The sequence below is a fragment of the Euprymna scolopes genome, chromosome 3, assembly GCF_053919585.1.
Source record: "Euprymna scolopes isolate OS-2025 chromosome 3, ASM5391958v1, whole genome shotgun sequence".
NCBI lineage: Eukaryota > Metazoa > Mollusca > Cephalopoda > Sepiida > Sepiolidae > Euprymna > Euprymna scolopes.
The window spans coordinates 129,303,063-129,326,614 of NC_136484.1; the positions used below are offsets into that span (position 1 = coordinate 129,303,063).

The window sequence follows — 23,552 nt, forward strand, 5'->3', positions numbered from 1 at the left end:
AAGGCTCTGATGGAAGCAAACCAGCGGAATAGTGTACCACAGGCAGCCACTTCTAGGAAAGAAGCTTTTCTCATGGGATCTGCGTTTAGATTTAGGCACAGATAGTGAGGGAACAGTTTTGCAATGTCTTTTCTGTGAGAAAAAGGTTGCAGGGAAGAGAAAAGGATGTAACCTACTAGGTTTTGAACTCTATCCAGGCAGGGTGAGGCGCGTCGAGCAGCTACTGCCCAGATGTGGCAACAATACTCCATTTTAGGATGTACTTGGCTCTTATAGAGGATTTTTCAGTTTCATTAGATCTTGGGGGCATAATATGTTTGAGGAAATATTTAAACATTTCCTGCTATTCATTTAGTTTACAGCAAATACTGCTTATTAGTCAAAATTTTTCTATTAATTAACTATAAAAATTAAAGGCACATACACTTTCAATATGATCCGTGGCACAGCTCCTGAATTTTGATGACAATAGTTTTTTTGAAAAGTGATAAAAACTGGCGTTAACAATAATTATAAATGTAGCTAAATTGGTGAAAGAAAAAGATGGATAAACACGTGAACGTTATGAATGTGTCACCATTTAGCAATCAACAAATTTGACACGATTTTGTGAATGAAAGCGAAGAAAACAGTAGTTAAAGAACAAAACATATTTGTCAACAATTTTACAGAAATATGAAATATACTTTAAAGACCAAAGTTTTTTGAAGTTTAAATTTCTAAAATAATAAACGGACAGGAGCTTTAAAATGCTTGTTTCACTCTGTTGTGTGTGTGTGTTTACCTTTTGGATGACAGTTGTCACTAGAGAGAGAGCAGCAAGCTTAAAGGATTTTCTGTTTGAGGTACTCACTTCACTGTTTCTTGGATGGGTGTTGTTGATGCTGTGTGTTGCAACATACCTCAGGCATCATCTGGAAGAACTCTCATTTCATTGACCAGGTCACTGTTTTAATAAGATTTGTTAATTTTAGATAGGCTTGTTAGATTTGGAGTTTAAAACGATTTTGATTAGTTGAAAAATATTGAGTTAACACATTCCTGTGAAAACCCTAACTTGATTTTGGAAGTGAAGAGGATGGCATATCCAAATAAACAGGAGAAAGAAAGATGGTGGCTATTCAAGCCAGTCGCTTTTTGGTGTTTGTTTGAATAGCCTCTTAATATAAGTCTTTGACGCACCCACTAATAGCAGTACATTTACCAATACAAAACAAACATTCAAAGTAAACCGACTTTGCTGCAAAGATTACAGCTATTGTTATGGATTTTTTTTCTGTTGTGTAACCACATTTTAATAATATCTGCAGTTATTGTTCATGCTTACATTAAGCTAAACATTAATCTTACAATATTATCATGTAATATCCCATATTTTCTTCATACAGTATCAAATACATTTTTAATGACATTAAATTCATGTTTACAAACACAAAAAAAAATTTTTAATTTCCATGCTTTTATTTTTCCATAAAATAAATTTTATCTAATCTATAAAATTAAAGTGAGCATGGATGTGAATGCATGCGAAAATTACATCACTGGTAGATGAAAAATAAAGACTTTAAAAATGAGATCACGTTAGAAACAGGAAGAATGTTTGAGATCATAGCAGTAACGAGAGAATGAGAAAATGTCATACAAAACAAAAAGAGGCTTGCGACTGGAAACTACAACGTGTTGGTTCTGGGAAAATGTTACAGGTTCTTGGAATTAGACAGCAATTACCTTGAATCAGAGAAATTGATATTTAACTTTAACTGGCCACCGTTAAGAAAAATAATATTTACTTTAATTTGTTTACTTTAAAAAAAAAATACATGGTTAGGAGTATTGTTATTGTTATCAACTGCAAATTTTCATTTAAACTGACGCCTTTGTTCTCAGCAACAAATTCAGCAAATCTATAAAATATCACGCCTTTGCATTTGTTATTAGACATTAATCTAATTGTTTATCTGATGATAAACTTATATATATATATATATATATATATATATATATATTTTAATCCTTTGAGATGAGGCTTCATAATTTGTGTATTAATTTTTTTTTTTTCAGACTGTTGTCCTCATCTTCATAATTGTTAATCACCTGAAGAAGGCTAGAGGATAAGTTGGCCAAAACGTGGTGAAACAACAACTATGAAGATGAGGATAATAGTCCACAAAAAAAAAAATGAATACATCAATAATGATATACTATATTATTATGTAATGTAGAAAGAGACAATTATAAATGGGGAGATCATTTTAAATTTACAGCAAAATTATGTGACGTCACTCATTATCCCTAACCAGTGTCAAATACAACATTATCTCATGTAATGTTTTTGTTTTTATATAACGTCAAAAGGAATATTATGATCGTTTGTTTCATTAACATTCTCAGTGCCTTGTCAGGTTTTTTTTTTTTTTTTTTTTTTTTTTTTTTTTTTTACACTTTTTTGATGAAAAAGAACATTAAACACATTAATACTGACTTTAGCTTAAAAGTCGGTCTAATAAAACATTTTTCTCGCTCCGAAATCTCTCAAAACTATTAATGTTCACTTATTTACACCATCGAAAAAAAATCTGCATATCACAGTCAAATGTTCTTCCTACAATGACATTTTTAATGAAGCAACTAGACAGCAGTAAGAAAAGATGTATCCATAGATTTCTGAAAAGAATTAGTGATTCACATACCTCTCCTGAATCGGCACTGCTTGATTCCATTGACAAGGAAAGGTCCAGAACAACTGGAAACAATGTTGAGATAAGCAGAGAGCTCTTCCACATACAGCATGTGGTATTCTCAAATGGTTACCCATTTTAATGCTGACCAAGCAGAACATTGCTGAACTATGGTGATCTGACAGGAACCAGTGTGTCAATGTGATAATGTCATGTGAAAGTGTACAGGCTATTGGTTATGACTACATCATTTTCATTTTGTATGGAAAATAAAAAAAATCCAAAAGGAATAAGTTATTTTTTTTTTTACATGTAATGACTAGTATGTGTAACGTTTGTTGCATTTATCACATGTAACGTTTGTTGCCTTCATCATGTGTAACATTGCCTTCATACTTCGATGGGCTTAATTTCACTCAATTCATCACTGAAGAACATTTTCAACAGAAATATGTACATCGTTAATTTCTCTTTTATTTCTGGTTTCATTTGCCAATGTAAAACGCTTGAGGATTTTGAGAATCCTAGTTCTTTGAGAAATGCCGTCTTTTGATTGTAAAGTATTTCGGCTGATTGTCTGTACAAAGAATTCTCAAAGCTCAAGTGATGAACGGCCACATCAGTTAACTAGAAATGAAATGAAAAGAAAAAACATGAAAAGGAAATATAGAATACATCAATATTGTAAGCCCTATCTGAGATGGCTATTAGAAAATATGTTCTTTTAATTTGCAACTCGTGTATTAAACATACAGTGCCAGCAAAAAGAAAGTCCACACTTGCAATTTTTTCAAAAATCGCAAATTTAATGTAACTTTTAACACAACCTATACCTCATTTTATTCGCCTTTTATTCCTCTATAATTTTACGTATTCATATTTGACTTTTAATTGAAATATTCTAGTGTTCACATCAATTTAAAAAAATAACTTCAAGTTAAGAAGACAAAAAGAAAGTCCGCAACAACAAATTCGCTTAAAACCAGCTTAAATTATCGCCCCTTAATCAGTTTAAAATATCCACCATCCGGCAACAAATCATCTCTAATTGTACTTATTGTTGTTCCAAGTTATACAACGTAACATTTAGTCCATATGCCACAACTTTCTCTTAGTGATCATCAGGAGCTCATTAATCTCTACCTTTCTGGTTTAACCAATTGAGAAATCGGCCGTAGATTGAAATGTGATGAGAAAATGGTACGAAATACTGTGCAAAAGCACCAAAACATTGGCAGTGTTTGTGATGCCCCTAAATCTGGTCATACTAGAGTTACTTCTAACAGGGAAGACAATGCTATCAAGATCTGCAGCCTAAAAAACAGATTTGAAATGGCTCCCCAAATCCAATAACAGTGCAATCTTGTTAAAAAGTGCTCTTTTTCTACTCTCAAGAACAGATTAAAGGAATTTAATTTGCGAGGATATGTTGCAAGATGCAAGCCAATAATTTCTGTAAGGAACAGAAAGCGCCGTCTGAACTTCGTCAGATGCAATGAAGATCATGACTCTTCATATTGGTCAAAAGTGCTTTTTAGTGACAAAAGCAAATTCAATAGGCTAGGCAGTGATGGTAGGCAGTACGTCCGTCTGAGGAAAGACAAAGAATTTAATCCTAGGTGCTCCGTTCCAATTCTGCAAGGTGGTGGAGGTTCAGTTTTGGTGTGGGGCATTATTAGTACCAATGGTCCAGGGCCTATAGTTTGCTTGCAAGGTCGAATTAATTCGACCAAGTACATTAATATGTTGACTGAGCATTTTCTACCCTACTTTGGTTGGAATTTGGATGATAATCCCATCTTCATGCAGGATAATGCTCCCATTCACACAGCTGGCAATGTCAAGAGGTTCCTGGAAGAGCATGATATTCCGTGTTTGGATTGGCCTGCACTATCTCCAGACCTCAATCCTATCGAAAACGTATGGCATTACATCAAGCAACAACTATGCAATGATAAAATTTCAAATTTGGAAGAACTTTGTACAAAAATTAAAGAAAAGTGAGATGCCCTTTCCCCAGAGTATTGCTGCAATCTAATTCAAGGAATTCCCAAAAGATTGCAGGCTGTCAAATTGCAGAACAGCTATGCTACTAAATATTAACTAGTTCATTGTGTTCCTATTTTATTTGTGTTGCATTAATGTCCTAAAGTTACATTTGAATAACAATTTTCCATTGTACGGACTTTCTTTTTGCCTCCTCAATTTGAAGTTATTTTTTTATATTGACGTGAACACTAGAATATTTCAATTAAAAGTCAAATATGAACAGATAAAATTATAGAAGAATAAAAGGCCAATCAAATGAGATATAGTTTGTTTAAATAGTTTACATTAAATTTAGCTTAAATTTGCAGTTTTTGAAAAGATTACAGGTGCGGACTTTCTTTTTGCCGCCTATGTATATTCTAAACATCCATCATTAGAACAAATCAAAATTATGGTTAACACATTTATTTACGTTTGAAAATCATGAAATACAAGCACATTATATGAAAGAATAACAGATATCTAGTTCTTACCCTACTCTAATAAGAACTTTTGCATTGTTTACTCGGGGAACCTAGATTCTTCATTTTGTGGGAGCATCACTGAAGAAGTCCGACAGGGGTTAATTTTTAATACTCTCCAGCTAGTAAAACGAAAAATGTACTTACAGCACGAAATAAATTATTTCCGTCATTTGGTTCCAGAGACAAGATTGCTCTCACACAAAAAAATGGAAGTTCTGAAAAAACATAAATAAATAAAAACATAAACAATTTTTTAATCACATTTGGTAAAAGCATTTCAATTTATATCTTTCAGATAAAACATAAAATTAATTAAATAAAATATTACTTAAAATTTAAAAAAAAATAAAATAAATGTGTAAAAAAAAATAAAAATAAATTGAATGTAAACAAAAATGACAAATGCAAAAAAAAAGATTATGAACAAAAAATTAATTAAATAAAATATTACTTAAAATTTAAAAAAATAAAAATAAAAATAAATTGAATGCAAACAAAAATGACAAATGCAAAAAAAAAGATTATGAACAAAAAATTAATTAAATAAAATATTACTTAAAATTTAAAAAAAAATAAAAATAAATTGAATGTAAACAAAAATGACAAATGCAAAAAAAAAGATTATGAACAAAAAATTAATTAAATAAAATATTACTTAAAATTTAAAAAAATAAAAATAAAAATAAATTGAATGCAAACAAAAATGACAAATGCAAAAAAAAAGATTATGAACAAAAAATTAATTCGAATTTAAAAATTTGAATTTAGTAATTCGAATTTAGAATTTGATGAGCTTTATCTTTTTTTTCCCTGCAGAAATGTATGTTAGGTTTAGCAATGATATTTTTTATGAAGAGCAAGGGCATCTTTTAAAATCTTTTAAATAAATGCTGATGGGTATATTATTTAAAATCGCGACATAAAAAGCAAAGATGAGTGGTTCTGTCTTTGTGTCTGTCCATGCTGTCAGTTAGAAACAGCTAATCTCTGAGAAAAAAAATGATATCAATAAGTGGACATCAATAAGTCAGAAGTTCATCTACTGTAGATTTAAACCAACAGCTTAGTTTTTTTGGACATGCTTATAAAATTTAATGAAAAACAGAGCACCTGCAATATTTGTTTTCGAGAACGATATCTATGTTAAACGTAAATGTACATGTTATTTTTAATAATCAACGTGTTAAATATCAAATTACTAAAGTCGAAGAAAAGAAGCAGGGCTGTTCTGCCAAAATAGCCTAATCAGTTGTTTCATTTTTTTTAATAAGTGTATAATAGGTACCTCCAACACGCACCACAGTTTTAACCCCATCCTCTGTATGTAACAAAACATTGGCAGTGTTTGTGATGCCCCTAAAATGTAACTGTAATTTAATATTATCCTCCTAACTTTTTTACCATTTAAAAGAAGAAGCTTTAAATAAACTGCTAATATTTTTTATAAATTGTTTACAGCATTAAAAAAAATAATGAAAATGCAAGACAAAAATCGTGTTTACATTATTGATGCTTTAAAACAACGTTCCTATGTAGTGACGTTTGTGATGCCGTAAACGTACCCATGTTTAAAAAATCTAGAAAAAATCAAATAATAGTTAAGTTTTCCTGGAATTTTCAATATTAAATAAATTTACATAATAAATTAAATATATTAGAGGAAATATTTTATTTTAGGTGCTATACCCCCCTCCCCCATATTTCATGCTACGGAAACTAAAAAAATAAATGTAGGTTCATAAAAATTTCAATATTTGTTGCAGCTGAAAAGATCAAATATAATTAAAAAATAGTTATATATATATATATATATATATATATATAAGTTTTACATTTGGATTTTACCGTCACTAGATTTTTTATCTTCCACCAGACTTCATGTGTAATCACCTTCTCTTCACCATATTCACTCTGCTTCACTTTTTTTGTTTTCAATTAAGATTTTTGACGTACTTGTTGTTTCATCAAATACTTCTGCATGCAAAATCCGATCCCGCATTTTGCTAATTCCTACCCTCTGATGAGAAGGAAAGTATTTCTTCGAAACTCCGTGGATTAAGGACTATCCACTTATCCAGTGTTTCCTTTTCAGCTTAAATATGTTTTTAACTCATTTCAAAGTGTTTTTTAACATGTTTTATTAACTGTTTGCTCGTATATATATATATATATATATATATATATATATATATATATATATATATATATATATATATATATATATATATATATAATATCCTGTTATTTATTTCACTTACCTTAAAGTTGTAAACAAAATTGGACACAAAATCAATACTGTTGTTTAAAAAAAAAGATAAGCAGTTTTTCTTGATAATCTTTTTTCTCTGTAATAAATTTGAATTACAACAAAAAAAAAAACAATTAAAAAAAAAATTATTTAAAAATATCGTGAAACTCGATTTTAACCTAAAAAAATATTTACAAATAGCGCAATATCAAAAATATGTAAGTACTAAAGTTTGGATTAATTTAATCTTCCTAATAAACTTTAAAAGGGTTAAATTTAATCACGTTATTGAAAATGTTACCATGTGATTATATTTTTATTTAAGCTATACACATTGTTTAACAAAAAAAAAAAAAAAAAGAAAGAACGCAAGAGTAAGTTTTTAACTGTTGGGTTTATTTTTTGTTTCATGATGAAATAATAATGTCATTATTTTGAAAGCCATTCTTTATATGGGGAGGGTGTTTTGCAACTAATCTGTGCTTCAGCCTTCTCAGAAGCATATGATGGCGGATGGTATCGTGCTCTGCCATCATATGCATCTGAGATCAACTTTAAAATTTGGTGCTTGTGCAATTTCATTACTGCACTATTTTTGTAAAAAGTGTTTTCAGGTTAAATTCAAGTTTCACGCTATTTTTTTTTTTTATTCAATCGTAAGGTGGAAGAATAGTGACAAAACACTCTCCCCTCCCCAAGGTCAAAATGGCTTTGTAAATAAAAACATTACAACATTTGACGGAACCTCCGGATATTAACTCATTGTGATGAGGAAGACCTGATATTTTCACTGTAAATTTTGCTTTTGTATAAGCTGTATCACCTAAAAAGGCCTTTAGTTACTAGTAACTAGCTGACCGAAACATGCTCATAACTGTGTAGCAACATATTACTGCTTATGCAAAAACAAATAAAGAGTATACTCTACTCTGGTATTGAGCACTCTTGTATTAACCTCGTTAAACTTCATTGGTTACTTAACCTCTGGAAAACAATAAACTAAGATTATATATATATATATATATATATATATATATATATATATATACGAGCAAACAGTTAATAAAACATGTTAAAAAACACTTTGAAATGAGTTAAAAACATATTTAATCTGAAAAGGAAACACTAGATAAGTGGATAGTCTTTAATCCGCAGAGTTTCGAAGAAATACTTTCCTTCTCATCAGAGGTTAGGAATTAGCAAAATGCGGGCTCGAATTTTGCATGCAAAAGTATTTGATGAAACAAGTCAGTCATAGATCTTACTTGATAACAAAAAAGTGAAGCAGAGTGAATATGGTGAAGAAAAAGGTGATTACACATGAATGGATAGTCTGGTGGAAGATAAAAAATCCAGTGACGGTAAAATCCAAATATATAACTTCAAGAAAGTTAATTGAATTTCTATTTGCACAATTAAAATCCAAGAAAATCCCGTAATTGGAAGAAGATGGTCCATAATAATCCAAAGGCAGAAATCCATGGAATAATTCACAAAAATGTGTACAAGAAAAAAAGGAAAAAAATTTGAATAATATTAATAAAAGAAAAATAAGATATGCTTTTCACTCTACTGCCGAGACATAAATATTTTATGTTTATTTTTATATATATATATATATATATATATATATATATATATATATATATATATATATATATATATATATATACTAGCTGTACCCGGCCACGCGTTGCTGTGGCTCAGTTTGTTAAAATGGAACACATGTGAAAGTAGAGAGAAGTGTGATTCTTTTTTTCAAGAGAATGTACAAATTATTTTTTTTTTAACAGATGTTAAGAAAATAAACAGAAAAATACTTCCATCATTAATTAAGCGCGCCCCAACATCACATCCCCCCCCCCAAACAAATTAGAGTGGTCGGTGTTCTGTAGTAGCGTATCTGGATATTTACCAAAAAAATAATATTTAGGTTTGGCTATAAATTCCTAAACTCATTTCACCCTAAATAATTTAGGTGACTGAAATAGGAATCTAATTGAATATTTAATTTCCTGAATAGTATCCGATAATTCATTTTTCTTCGAGTTATATCGAATACATTAATACGGACTTTAGGGGCTTTTTTCATAATGTTACTGTAAAAATTATTTTTTATTGTTACAAATTACGATGCTTTAAAAAAAGCAAAAATAAATTCTTGCATTTTTTATTTACTACTGAAAACCATAACTTTAGTAAAGGTAGTTTTTGTTTAAACAAAATAAAACATTTTTACCAAGAGTTAAGTAAAAATAATTAGTTCATTATATTCTGCGATCATTATTTGAAAAATACTGCAATTTTCATTAAAATTCGTTAATTTCCTGATTTTTGGTGAATTTTTAAGTAAAGGGAGGAATCAAAATGTGTATACACTTTGAGTGTCGGCATTCATTTTGCGACCACGTGTGGTTAATTTAAATTAAAGTTCAATCACATGGTTACATTATCAATAAACTCATTGAAAATTTACCGATATTGTAAACACATTCTGTTTACATTAAGCCTTTGGTGTTTTTTTAGTGATGCAATGTTGTCAACTGAGATTTAAAAAAAAACCGCAAGATCAGGAGAAAGAAATGTCCAGAAAATCGCTAGCCAGTTTGGCAAAAAAGTAACTTATCTTGCCTTTGATAACATTTATTTGTTATATATTTGTTTTTTGACAACTTTTTCGAATCTATGTGTACAGTAATACAAACCCATGTACAGTAATACAAACCCCTTCGGGGAGATTGGAATGCCCCCCCCCCACCTAAAATGTACTTGGAAAAATCGATTTTATAGTGAGATTTAAGAATGGTTAGTCGAAAAAAAGGTGAAAAACAAAACAAATAATCAATAAATAATTGTTACCAAAGGCAATAAATGCTACTTTTTTTTTACTTACATGAATGAGTTTATTTTATGTTTTAAAGTATTTTCAAGCAATCTAATGTGGGTGTCTGGGTGCCAAATACCTCCAGATTTTCTAGAATTTCCCGCTAGATTGTAAACGAAATCTCCAGATCTAGCAGGAAAACCGCTAAATTGTAACACTGGTCACGTGACAGGAAGCGGTAATAAATAATTGTCCCTAAATAAAAAAAATGGCCTCTCGGTACAAAGAAATCCACCTATTTATCATAGAAAAATTAAGTATAATGTTATAATTAAAAAGGAATATATAAAAACACACATGGATATAGTAAACATATTATACCAAAACGTGGAAGCCATCCGTCCAGTGGTTTTTTAGACAATTAACTCCAAACGAACCAACATTTACATTTTTATATATATAGATATATATGTGTGTGTGTGTATTTAAGTTTTAAGATTAAAGTTAAATTCTGTAGATTGAAATATGTATAAAAATATATTCAAGTTAAGAATTTATTGTTTGAAACAAGGAATATATGGAAAAGAATTATATTTATTTCCTTAATACATGGATTTTCAATAATGGCTCATATCATAAGAAGAAATTAAATGCAATTAGCAAAATTATCAGCTATGAATAAACATATTTGCTCATGAGCACATATATTGAAAAAGTTATTTAAAAGTCATAGACAAGGGATATCATATAGCCTGGGCAATCCAACGTCAGGAAGGATTAAATTATTTCTGGGATATTTCTGCCACAAATAATAATACAAGGGGAAGGTTAGAGGTAATAGAGGTAATAGAGTGATCCGTTACATTAGAAAAAGGCTTCAAATTTGAAGTAACATCGAGAATTTGTAAAGATCCCATACTGTTATTTCCAGGGGTATAAAAGATGGTAACCATTTTCGACGAGGTAAAGATCAACTGGTGTTGATGTTTAGAAAAAAATCCAGAATCTTTAGGGGTGCAGAGACATTATATCATATTGGAGGTCAATATTCAACTGCATTGTATATACCTCCACCGAATATAACAACACGTATACGGATGTACAAATATCCAGATTCTACAGAATTTAACTTTAATCATTGAACTTATATTTTGCTCTATTTTTATATATTGAGCTTTACCTTTTTGACTAGGATTGTCTTGAAAACATTATCTCACTCTAATATTCAATAAGACAATTCACTTGATTATCTAATGTGTGATTGGCATCATATACAGGGTGTCCCAAACGAAGCTGATGGTTAAAAAAAATTCATAACTTTCTTAATTTTTTATATTTTTCTTTTATTTTTTCAGATCATCTAGAGTAACCCTTCCAAGGTCATCATGAGTCGTACACTACCGAGGAGCGGATATTTATCGTAGAGTCGTATTTTCGATTGAATGAGTCAATATCAGAAACTAAAAGAGAATTTCGACGAAACTTCAACACAAGAAATTCCTCTACTCCCAATGCAATAAAACCAGCCACAATAAATGCCTTTAAAAACAATATAGAGGAGGAAATTAGGGTCATAACCCTGAAACATTGTGATGTGCTGGACAATGCCCTGCAGAGAGCACAAGAGTGAAAATGAAAATGGTGGACATTTGAGTAACATCATTTTTCATAACTAAAATTAGACCTTGTGAAAAACATACCCTAGATTAAGTTGTGTCAATAAAATTAGAATAAGTAGACTATGATATCTTACTATATCTCAAAATGTCACAGAGAGGCTCATCTACCTACATATTAAAATTGGTAAGCATAACTTAAATATTGAGAAAATTAATCAAATTTAAAATATATATATATATATATATATATATATATATATTAGTGATGGGACGATTCCAATATTTTTCTCGATTCTGATACAATTACCAATTCTACGCTAAATTCTCGATTCCAATGCAATTACTGATACCGATTCTGATTCTTTATAAATCTCTAATTATTTAACTATAAGATTGTTATTTTCCTCGATTTTCATAAAAACACATGTTAAATATGCAGATATTTTCCTAAACGTCAAAATACACTTTTGGAGGATGATCTATCGATTTTACCTTTACTGGTATTTTGCTATAAATATTTATTATTTTATTATTATTACCAGCAATGGAAGGTTTTACTTTAATAAAAATAAAATAAAAAAGACAATTAAAAGAATCATTTTGGCATCGGAAAATAGGCATCAATTTTTCCGATTCCGATACTCCTCAAATCTTCCGATTTTTCCGATTCCCGATTCCGATTAATCGTCCCAACACTAATATATATATATATATATATATATATATATATATATATATATATATATATATATGTATATATATACACAATACTCTTAATTTCTTATCCTTCACTCATTACTCTTTGCATAATTTTATTTTTCAATCATTCTTGCAATATGCCTTGGACTTTTTATCACACATATTTACAGAGAAAAACCTCTTAGCATCATTTATACAACTCTTTATTGCGTATACTGCTTGTATAGTTATAATAGACTAAGCTCGTATTCAGGAGAGGTCAAGAAAAATTTTAGGTTATTCATAATTATATAAGTCTAATCATCATAAATAAGTTGTTGTTGCTTGAAATGGAAATGTGGGATCATACCTTTCAGGTAGGTCAGTAAATAGCGAATTTCCATTAAGAGGTTGATAGAAATGGAATGTGAAAGTAACACTGACACTAAAGTAACGTTGTAAAGCGGAAGAGTATCAGGCATCTCCAATACAAATCCGAGGTTTATAAGAAATTGTTCCCAATTCTCTTTACGGAAGACCGACGGCATTAAATTGGGATTGACTGCAACAACGGCTCCCTCATTTTTTGATGGCAATTTAAAATCAAAGGATTGCATTTTTTCTTCGGCATCTTTGATCTGAAAAATATCAAAAAATTTATGGAAATCATCAAAATGATAGCAATTGCTGCAATGACAAGATGAGAATCAAGAATTATGGGTTGTAACTAATGAATTATCTCCCTTGAATCAATGCACGTTTGGCAAAGGTCAACTGTTTTACTAATTTGTATCAGGGAGAAAAGTAGTACATGAAAACAAAGGAGAAATGAAGTTAACAAAATGAATAAATAAAATAATTGGTGGAAAAAAGAATAAGAAAAAAAACCCAAAGAAAATGAAGAAAAGTCGTAGGAAAGAAGATAAAGAAAATAAAGTTAAAAAGAAATAGAATAAAAAAGGTAGAAAAAGAAGAGAAAAATAAAACAAGAAAAAAACAATTTGAGAATATTTTTATAGGTTTTTTAAATTTTTATTATGGTCACCAGGAAAATGTCAAAAAATTCTTTCTAACCATATTAATGGGAAGATCATCTGTATAAAGGCATCAGATAGGAAGTGCAAATACTTTCTTACTGAAAGTTTAACTACTATGATCGATTTCTGCTATACTGGTACATGGTATCATAAAAAACCTAGACACCTCAAAAGCATGTGGACCCGATCTCATCCCGGCTGTACTATTAAAAAAATGCTCCGCTGGGGTTGCTCCAGTTATCTTCAAACTTTACAATAAATGTCTTAATGAATCTTGCTTTCCTGACTGCTGGAAAACCATTTCTGTGGTACCAGTTTTCAAGAATTCTGACGAAAGAACTGACCCATTAAATTATCGCCCCATTAGCCTTCTTCTGCTTTTCACCAAAATATTTGAGTCCTTAATTAATCAAGCTCTGGTCTATCACCTTACAGCTGCTAAACTTCTGACTAATGCACCAGCCCAAATGTGACAACAGTACTCCATACATCGTTGAGGGGACAGAGGCTGAAGCTTAGAAGCCAGTTCAGGGCCTATCAGATTGGTGACTCTCTTTTGAACCTTGTCTAGGAGCGAGAGACTAGTAGCAGATGCACCAGCCCAAATGTGACAACAATAGTCCATACATGGGTGAATGGTGGCTTTATAGAGGTACAGGATACTTTCAGGCATAAGTAGTTTTCTAGCATGGTAGAGAGAGCCCACATTCTTCGCAGCAGCTTTGGCAATGCTCTCAATGTATCTATTCCAGTTCATGTTCCCTGTATACGTTACGCCGAGGAGTTTAAAGGAAGTACTTTCGGGTAATGTGTTCTTGGTCATTGCTATTGGTGGTAGAGAAGGTTTCTTGTAATTATTGAAGGAAACAAGCTTAGTCTTGGCAGCATTGAATGTGACCATTCATTTTTGTCTCCATTCCACTACAGATTGGAGGTCATCCTCTAGTGTTTCTGCCATTTCCTTAGATATGTGTTCATTTGTTTTCCCCTCATACTTGTTATAGAGAGGGGTGTCATCAGCAAATATACCCATCTCAGAAACAATTTTATCAACCTATGCTGGACCAAAATCTATAATTTCAGGACTAAATATACAAGCAAACCCTGACCTCCAAAGGATTGGACGAAACAAAGTGCAAAACTAGACTGGAATCGTAAATCAGGAAACTAAGAAAATAAGCTAAAGCCATGAAAAGGCTGAAAAATTCAGCCAACAACAGAAGATGGCATCTATATTTATAGATGTAATGAAAGATTTTATCCACAGTCCTCGGAGGTAATTCTTCTCAGATTTCCAGCACAGTCAGTTTAATCTAATATGCACTTGATATTCTTTATTTATCAGCTGTTGCAAGTGATTTCTCATTGGTCAGTAGTTTTCCCTGGAATTTGAGTGACAATAATCCTTTGATGCTAGTACCGCTATATATTAGTGGGGCAGGTTATCTCAATATTCCATAAGAATTTTTCACTTAGTGATAAAAGCACCAAAATTGGCATAAATGATGTTCAGAACATACATTTTAAGAAAAAGACATTAGCCATCAGAAAATTCAAGATGGCTGCAGAAGCAAACCTGACAAATTTCAATTGTGGTACTTGTATCACCAAGTGAAAGATTGTTTCAACAATCTGCCCCACTAATATTGGAGAGTGAGAGGTATAATATTTTCTCTATATATTATCATGCTTTATTCAAATAGTATCGATGCTTTTCAATCTATCTTAATATACAACTGTTTCTCTTCCTCCAGGATTTTTCTTAATTTGCCAACTGTTTTCATTAGTGCCATGCTTTGAATAATTTCAATCCTTTCTATGATTCAAATTTCTTTTAGTTTTTTTCCTAGTTATTTTTTAATTGTGTCTGGTGCTCTTACATTTATTGGTATCATAACTTTACCGACTATATCAAAAATGCACTTGAAGAAGACCAGAATGCCTTACAATGGTAGAAGCATTAATATAAACAACAACAACAACAAAACAACAACAACAACAACAACAACAACAACAACAACCAAGATGGAGATAACCGTTTGAAACGTGTAAGTTATGTGAATAATAATGAGTGATCATATTTTGGAAATATCAGGAAATACCTCAAAGCCAATCAAGAAAGCAGGAATAATGTTTGGTAGTAGCATACATTCATTCAATGTTTACTCATGTTTTGCTTCATTTTCCAAAAAGCACCAGTTTTTAGATATAAAGCACCAGTTTTTAGATATAAAGAAGAAGGTTATCAAATTTACCAAATTTTCATTACTAATAATTACTATATTGTCCAATTTCTACTGTACACTCTTTAACCCTTATCCTTGAGTGGCCTCTTGGCCTTGATAATGTGGTGATGCCTATGTAAAAAAAAAAAAAAAAAAGGTAGGAACTCACCGTGACTAGAAGAAAATCAACGACTTTATAAAACGTTTCATTTTGGTAACATATGCTCAGCCATTCTTTAAGCGGTTGGCGCCAGGCATGGATTTTAGTTTCCAAATTTGCATCCTGAAGGGAATGTTCCCCAGAACAATTCCAGGACTGAGCTGTAAAAATAAACAATAAATCGATAGATTCACTGGAATTTTTTACATATAATATGATGTTAACTATATTTTTTTTATTACCATTTTATCTGCTTAGTTACAAATGTTTTGGTTACTGAATCGTATCAACCTGGGCCCAACTCTTTTCCTGATCTACATTAATGATCTTCCAAATCACATCCTTACATCATTTGTAGACATTTATGCTGACGACACTACCATTTATGGTAGCACATCTAAGACAGTAAACGACTAAGTTCTCTCCAATTCTCTCTCCTCTGATCTTGAGCACGTAGTACAATGGGGAAAGGAGTGGCTGGTTACTTTTAATGCATCTAAAACCAAGCTTCTCTCCTTACATCATCAACATTCTAATCCACATTTGGCATCAATTGAAATGAATGGCTCTCGTCTTCTGGAGGCCTCAAGTTTTGACAAGCTTCTGGGCTTGACCATTACTCCTGATCTTAAATGGAACACGTACATCAAATCTGTTGCCAAGGCCGCTGGGAAAATGGTGGGATCTTTCTATCGATCCGGTAAATATCTCACTGCTGATGCTATTCTCTATCTATATAAGAGTCAGGTACGTCCAAGGATGGAATGCTGTTGCCACATCTGGGCAGGAGCTGCTAGAAAGGACTTGTCCTGCCTTGATAGAGTTCAAAATAGACTTCGTAGCCTCGTAGGAGATGTCCTTTTCTCCTCCTTGCAACCTCTATCTCACAGAAGAGATGTTGCGAGTTTGTCTCTGATGTATCGTTATTTTCATGGAAAGTGTTCGACTGAGCTTCAATCTATGGTTCCCCCTCGCCAAACTTTCACAAGAAACACTCGTCTAGCTGTAAACACTATCAATAATTCCCCCCACTCTTTATCTGTGCCTAAACCTAAACGTAGATTCCATGAACAAAGCTTCTTTCTTAGAACTGCACGCCTGTAGAATTGTCTTCCGTTTTCCTGCTTTCCGGCTGACTACAATATAGTTGTGTTCAAGTCTAAAGTAAATAAGTTTTTGATGAGCCGTTCCATATAAGTTATCAAATTTACCAAATTTTCATTACTAATAATTACTATATTGTCCAATTTCTACTGTACACTCTTTAACCCTTATCCTTGAGTGGCCTCTGGGCCTTGATAATGTGGTGATGCCTATGTAAAACAAAAAAAACAAAAAAAAACGATCCAGTAGCTCCATCAGACTTTACCATTTTGATATATATATATATATATATATATATATATATATATATATATATATATATATTATTTTATATTCTACAAAAGGGAGAATTGTGTGTGCCTATGTTTTTTTTTTACATGGGGGTCACCACTTATCAAGGCCCGAAGGCCACTCAGGGATAAGGGTTATTGCGTGTACAGTAATCAATGAGATAGTATTGTAGTAATCATTAGTATTGGGGGTTTTGATAGAGTGTCTTATTTAAGGGGGCGGTTTGTCAGGAGTTTGTTTATGTTGGACTTGAAGACGTCCAAGTTGTAGTCAGGTGGGAAACAGGCAAGCGGCAGAGAGTTCCACTGGCGTGCAGTTCTAAGAAAGAAGCTTTGCTCATGGAATCTATGTGTGTGGGGACACTTCTTAACCTATATACTCAACGAATGTTTAATCCACAGACTTGAAATTTGATCAATCGGTTATTCAGGCATGTGGAAAACTTTTTAATTAGTTTTCATCTGGAAAAAAAGCGCTTCTAAGGGGTCAAAATTTAAAAATTGGCACGTGGGAGTAGTCGGATCTTTCTCTGTTAACTAACTGTTTCACGATTGCGCATGTGGGAATGGTTCACATTGCAGATTCCTTATGCTAAGTATGAGTTGGTTTGAAAACACCTTTTTAAAAGGTGTGTCATGCTGGCCGAGGGGTAATCATACTTGACTCACTGTCTGTAAGTTTTGGTTTTGATCTCAGCTCAAGTATTTTTTTTACTTACAAAAATGAACTGTTTAGAAAAAATGTAATACTTGCATGCACATGTCTCAGTTTCTTTCTGTTTTTTTGTTTTTTTCATTTTTTAAAAGAATTTAACATTACGTTTAATACCTACAATATTTCTGTTTAAAATAAAGACGAATTCTGCATTAAATTAAAATATATTATGCATATTTTACGACCGAGCAATGCCGGGTGGCCTGCTAGTATATCTATAAAAGTGAGAATGTGTGTGAGGACACTTCTCAACCTATATACTCAACAAATTTTTGATTTACAGACTTGAAATTTGGTATATAGGATATTCAGAGATGTGGAAAATTTTTTAATCCATTTTCATCTGGAAAAATAGGCTTCTAAGAGATCAAAATTGAAAAATTGGTATGTGGTTCTCAGCTTGAGTATTTTGTTTTTTACTTACAAGAAGTGAACTATTTAGAAAAAAAAACATGATACTCGCATGCACATGTCTCGTTTTCTTTCCATTTTTTTACGTCATTTTTTTTAAAGGTATATAGCGTTACCTTTAAAAGTAGGCAATGCTGGGTACATCTTCTAGTGTATATATATATATATATATATATATATATATATAAAATTGAGAATGTCTGCGTGTGTGTGTGTGTGTGTGAGGACACTTCTCAACCTATATACTCAATGAATGTTTGATCTACAGACTTGAAATTTGGTATATAGGGTATTCAGACATGTAGACAACTTTTTAATCGGTTTTCATCCAGAAAAAAGGGCTGCTAAGAGGTCAAAATTGAAAAATTGTTACTTGGGAGTCATCGAATTTTTATCTGTTTATCAACTGTTTCACGAATGCGCATGCACGGCTGTGAATCATGAGAGCTTATTTATGATAAGAATAAGTAAGTTTGAAAACACTTTATAAAAATCATGTCAAGTTTATCTGATGGTTATCGTACTTGACTCAAGGTCTTTAGGTTTTGATTGCGATGTCAGCTCAAGTATTTTTTTTTTTTACTTCAAGAAGTGAACTGTTTAGAAAAAACATAAAACTCACATGCACATGTCTCAGTTTCTGTATGAATTTAAATATATAATTTATGCATATTTTACAACTGGGTAATGCCGGGTGGCTTGCTAGTGTATATATATATATATATATATATATATATATATATATATATATATATATGTGTATATGTATATATATATACATATGTATGTATATATATATATATATATATATATATATATATATATATATATATATATATATATATATATATATAAGTTAGGTAAGCATATATGTTTATATATTTATATCTACAGGATTTACTCCTAAACTAAATAACCAATTATTATGAATTTTGGAACACAGCTGTTAGGCATAAATAGTTATAATGTGGATTACATTTACGGAATATTTTGAAATAATAAATGTCCAAATATAAAGTCTTAAAACTCTACGATTATAAAATAAACAATTCTGTTTAATTTTGAACAATAATTATTTTTGCTTTTATACATATACAGGGTGGGGCATATGTAACGCCCTTTTTTTTGAGTGAAAAAAACTTAGAACTTTTTTTAATATCTTTTATTTTTTTAATGTGAATATATTTCAAAGGTAAATATAAGTAAAAGGTAAATACAATATTTATTAAAAAAATCTCAACAAAATTTAAAAAATTGGTCAATAAAAATAAAATCAAACCAAAATTAAGAAAAAAAAATTGATGCCAAAGCTATCAACTTTAAAATCTAGTTCAGATGTTCAAAATGTTCTCCTTCATATTTCATACTGTAATCCTCATGTAGCTGTTGATTCACAAGAATCTGTAAATACGTAAATAAATGCGGAATGTAAATTAGGTAGATGAATTTTTTTTTTTTGGTATAGAAATTTATCATAGTGAGCTGCATGGTAAAACAAACACGCAGACACAGAAACATGTAAGAGAAATAATAATCAGAGTGAGAGAATAGTGAGCAAGAAAGAGAAAGTTTTAGAGAGAAAGAGTGTGAGAGGGTTGGGAAGAATATATATATATATATATATATATATATATATATATATATATTCTTCACAACTTTCTCTCTCTTTTTCTCTCTTGCTCGCTCACTGTTCTCATTCTGATGTTTATTTATATTGAGTGTTTCTGTGTTCGTGTGTTTGTAATCTACCTAAATTCTGCCATGTAGCAGTAAATGTAAATAGCGAAATTTCACGTAAAAACGAAAAGAACAAATGTACTTGATTTCATTTAATAAAGGTCCGATATGTTTTGTCAACATAATATGAGAAAAAAGAATGCAACAATGTACTCAAAGGGAAAAAATAGGTATAAATCTATAGGTAGCAACACCATATTTCATTGATAGGTTAACAATTGTTTATGATGTGAATACTGTTAATCCCGAATATAAGAATTCTCAGAGCTTAGCTAATCAGAATGGACAGAATCAAGATAGGGAGACTTTATTATTTGTGAATCGAAAATTGGAAAGAGTATGCTATGTGTATGTATGTAATAACCAGTTAATGGTGGTGCAAACACAATATAGTACAAAATATAGAATTTGTCATGGTGTCAACTGGTAGTAGTGAGAACACTAAATAATGAGAGTGAAAAATAGGAACTCCTTCCTCTGTAGATGTGACAATTGTGATGGTCTTGCTCATTGGATATAATGTAGCATTTTATTATCAATAATGAATGTGAGAGAAATGGTGTTCGTAAGCTACATAAGATAATGACTATCAGGGTAGATGTATTGAATTTGTATGTGGCATCTGTTGTTGAAAACCTACGATACTTTGGACCAGGAGAGAATTTCTGCAATTAAAATATTATATATGGAGATGGAGACATAGAGACATGAAGATGGAGACAAGGCATAAGAGGTCATTATTGGGAACATGTCTAACAAGGGACTGAGATTTCTATTCCTATTACATTTTAAATTTTGCAGGTTAATACAATAAGAAAAAGCAGGAAACAGGGAAGGAATTCCAAAGTCTAGCAGTCTGAGGGAAGAAATTATTAGAATAGAAGATTTTCCTGAATCGACCTTAACAGTGAAGGTGTGAGAGTTTGCTGCTAGTCGGGTTAGTTGGAAGTATGTATGTCGAGGAGCGGCACAAGTGTTATGAGTGTATCAGAGTACATTTCATTAAAGTACTTGTAAAACAGATGTAGGGACGTGACATAGTGGAAATTGGACAGAGGTTAGAGCTTGCCAAATAGTGCAGGATCTATTAGACTATTATATATATAACTCATTTTTTTTTACCCTACCTAAGAGTGAGAGACTATTGGTAGATGCACCAGCCAGATGTGACAACAACATTCCATGCTTAGACGAATTGTGGCTTTGTAAAGATATAGGATGCTCTCTAATATAAGTAATTGTCTAGCGTGGTAGAGAGAGAGCCCACCTTCTTTGCTGCAGCGTGGCAATTGGTAGTTGAGAAGGTTTTTTGAAGGTGTTAAAGGAAAGAAGCTTAGTCTTAGCAACATTAAATGTTACCATCTACTTACAACCCGATTCTACTACTGGCTGAATGCCATTTTTTAGAGTTTCGGCAATTGCTTTACATTTGTGTACATTCGTTTTTCCATCTCATGTCTATTTTCATGGTGTCATCAGCAAATATACTCATCTCAGACAAAATTTTATCAGGGAGGTCATTTATGAATATTAGGAATAATATAAGATGGTAGACTAATGTATAATTGATCAAAGACACAATGATTTTAGTGAAGACGGGCAGAAGACTGGTTGGTCTATAATTGAACGGATCAATTCTTTCACTAGAATTCTTGAATATGGGTACAACGGAGGCAATTTTCCAGCTATCAGGGAAACAAGACTCAACTAGGAATTTGTGGAAGAGTTTGCAGAGGACAGGGACTAGCTCAATGGGGACATTTCTTAATTAATATAACAGGGATGAGGTCAGCCCAACACGCCTTGAAGTTATCTAGGTTTTTTTTTTATCTCATGGACATAAAAAGGGGTGATTTTCAGATCTATTAGTGTAGCTTCTGCCTACAAAATGGAAATTTGAGAGGGAATGTTTTGAACTATTTAAGGTGGCATTGGAGGCAAACCACCAGGCAAACAGGTCAGCTTTCTCAGTTGTCATGCAAGCGACCTAATGGTTTTTTAGATAATGGGGCACTTGTTGATTGTTCATTATTCACAACATTATTATGAATTTTCCAGAAATCAGAATTTCATATTTTTTGCAACTAAATAAATTTCTTGCTCATTTCGGTATGCATTCTTTTAGTTGCGGCTATTTAATTCTTACTATTATTTCTAGCTTATATAAACTTTTGTCTATTTGCATTTGACTTGTGGCGGACAGATCAGCTGAATGCATGCTGCCTTTGTGCAATAGTAGTTTTACAAGTTGAAGTGAGTCATTGGTGAGAGTGGGGCTCTATAATTATGCATGTGGTGTCACAGAGCTTAGTAGCTGCTGAGGATTGCATACTGAACCCTCATTCATCATTTTCGATGAGAGAATTCACCATATATAATATATGTATGTATGCATGTATGTATGTATATATATATATATATATATACGTTGCAATCATCATATATATATATGTATGTATGTATATATATATATGTATATCTGTATATATATATATGTATATATGTATATATACATGTATATATGTATATATATACATGTATATATGTATATATATACATGTATATACGTAGGTATATATATATATCTATATATATATGTATATCTATATATATATATGAATATACGTATGTATGCATATATATATCTATATATATATGTATATATATATCTATATATATGCATGTATATATCTATATATATATGTATGTATATATATATATATATATATATTATATATATATACTAGCAAAAGTACCCGTCGTTGACTGGGTTCAAAAACAGCCTTCAGAAAATGGACTCTGATTTATGAAAGTATGATAGGTTATGAAAAGGAAGGGTTGTAAGCAGATAGCTTCGAATTTGGGGGTATAAAAACCAAAGCAAAATATGATGAAAGTAAAAATAAAATAGATAAACCCCATAATTTATTATACCATACCTGTTCACACTGAAACACTTATCACAATATTCTGTGGATCTATATTAAAAAAACCTTGTTAAACTTTGTGACATATTTCCATTCTTTGGAGGTCAGACGCAAACGAACACCCAATAATTTTATTATACAATATTTCTTCAAACTGAAGCATAATTATCCAAGTATACTTATGCAGATAGATATGAAAAGTCTTTATTAAAGTTTGTGCCTATTTCCATTCTATGGAGGCCAGGCGCAAACGCAGACCCCACAATTTTATTATACCATCCCTATTTAAGTTAAAACATACTTATCAAAATATTATTATGTACATCTATATCAAAAACATTTGTAAACGTGTTTTTTTCATTTTTAAATCTTTTATTTCCATACTT

The 23,552-nt window shown here is 31.2% G+C and overlaps 1 protein-coding gene across 3 annotated transcripts in view; it reads right to left on the reverse strand.

The window, feature by feature from the left end:
• Positions 1–810: 810 nt before the first annotated feature.
• The window catches only part of LOC145259086 (uncharacterized), a 43,044-nt gene continuing 20,302 nt past the window's right edge, over positions 811–23,552 (reverse strand). For 2 of the 3 annotated variants that reach the window (XM_080116738.1, XM_080116730.1), the window contains 4 exons: positions 15,992–16,143; positions 12,931–13,198; positions 5,336–5,406; positions 2,479–3,305 (listed from right to left, as the gene is read on the reverse strand). In XM_080116738.1, coding sequence (XP_079972864.1) covers positions 3,069–3,305; positions 5,336–5,406; positions 12,931–13,198; positions 15,992–16,143 — 728 coding nt within the window. In that variant the 3' untranslated portion in view covers positions 2,479–3,068. Of the gene's footprint in view, positions 947–2,478; positions 3,306–5,335; positions 5,407–12,930; positions 13,199–15,991; positions 16,144–23,552 lie in introns of those variants that run through there. The other variant, XM_080116748.1, reaches the window with a different exon arrangement.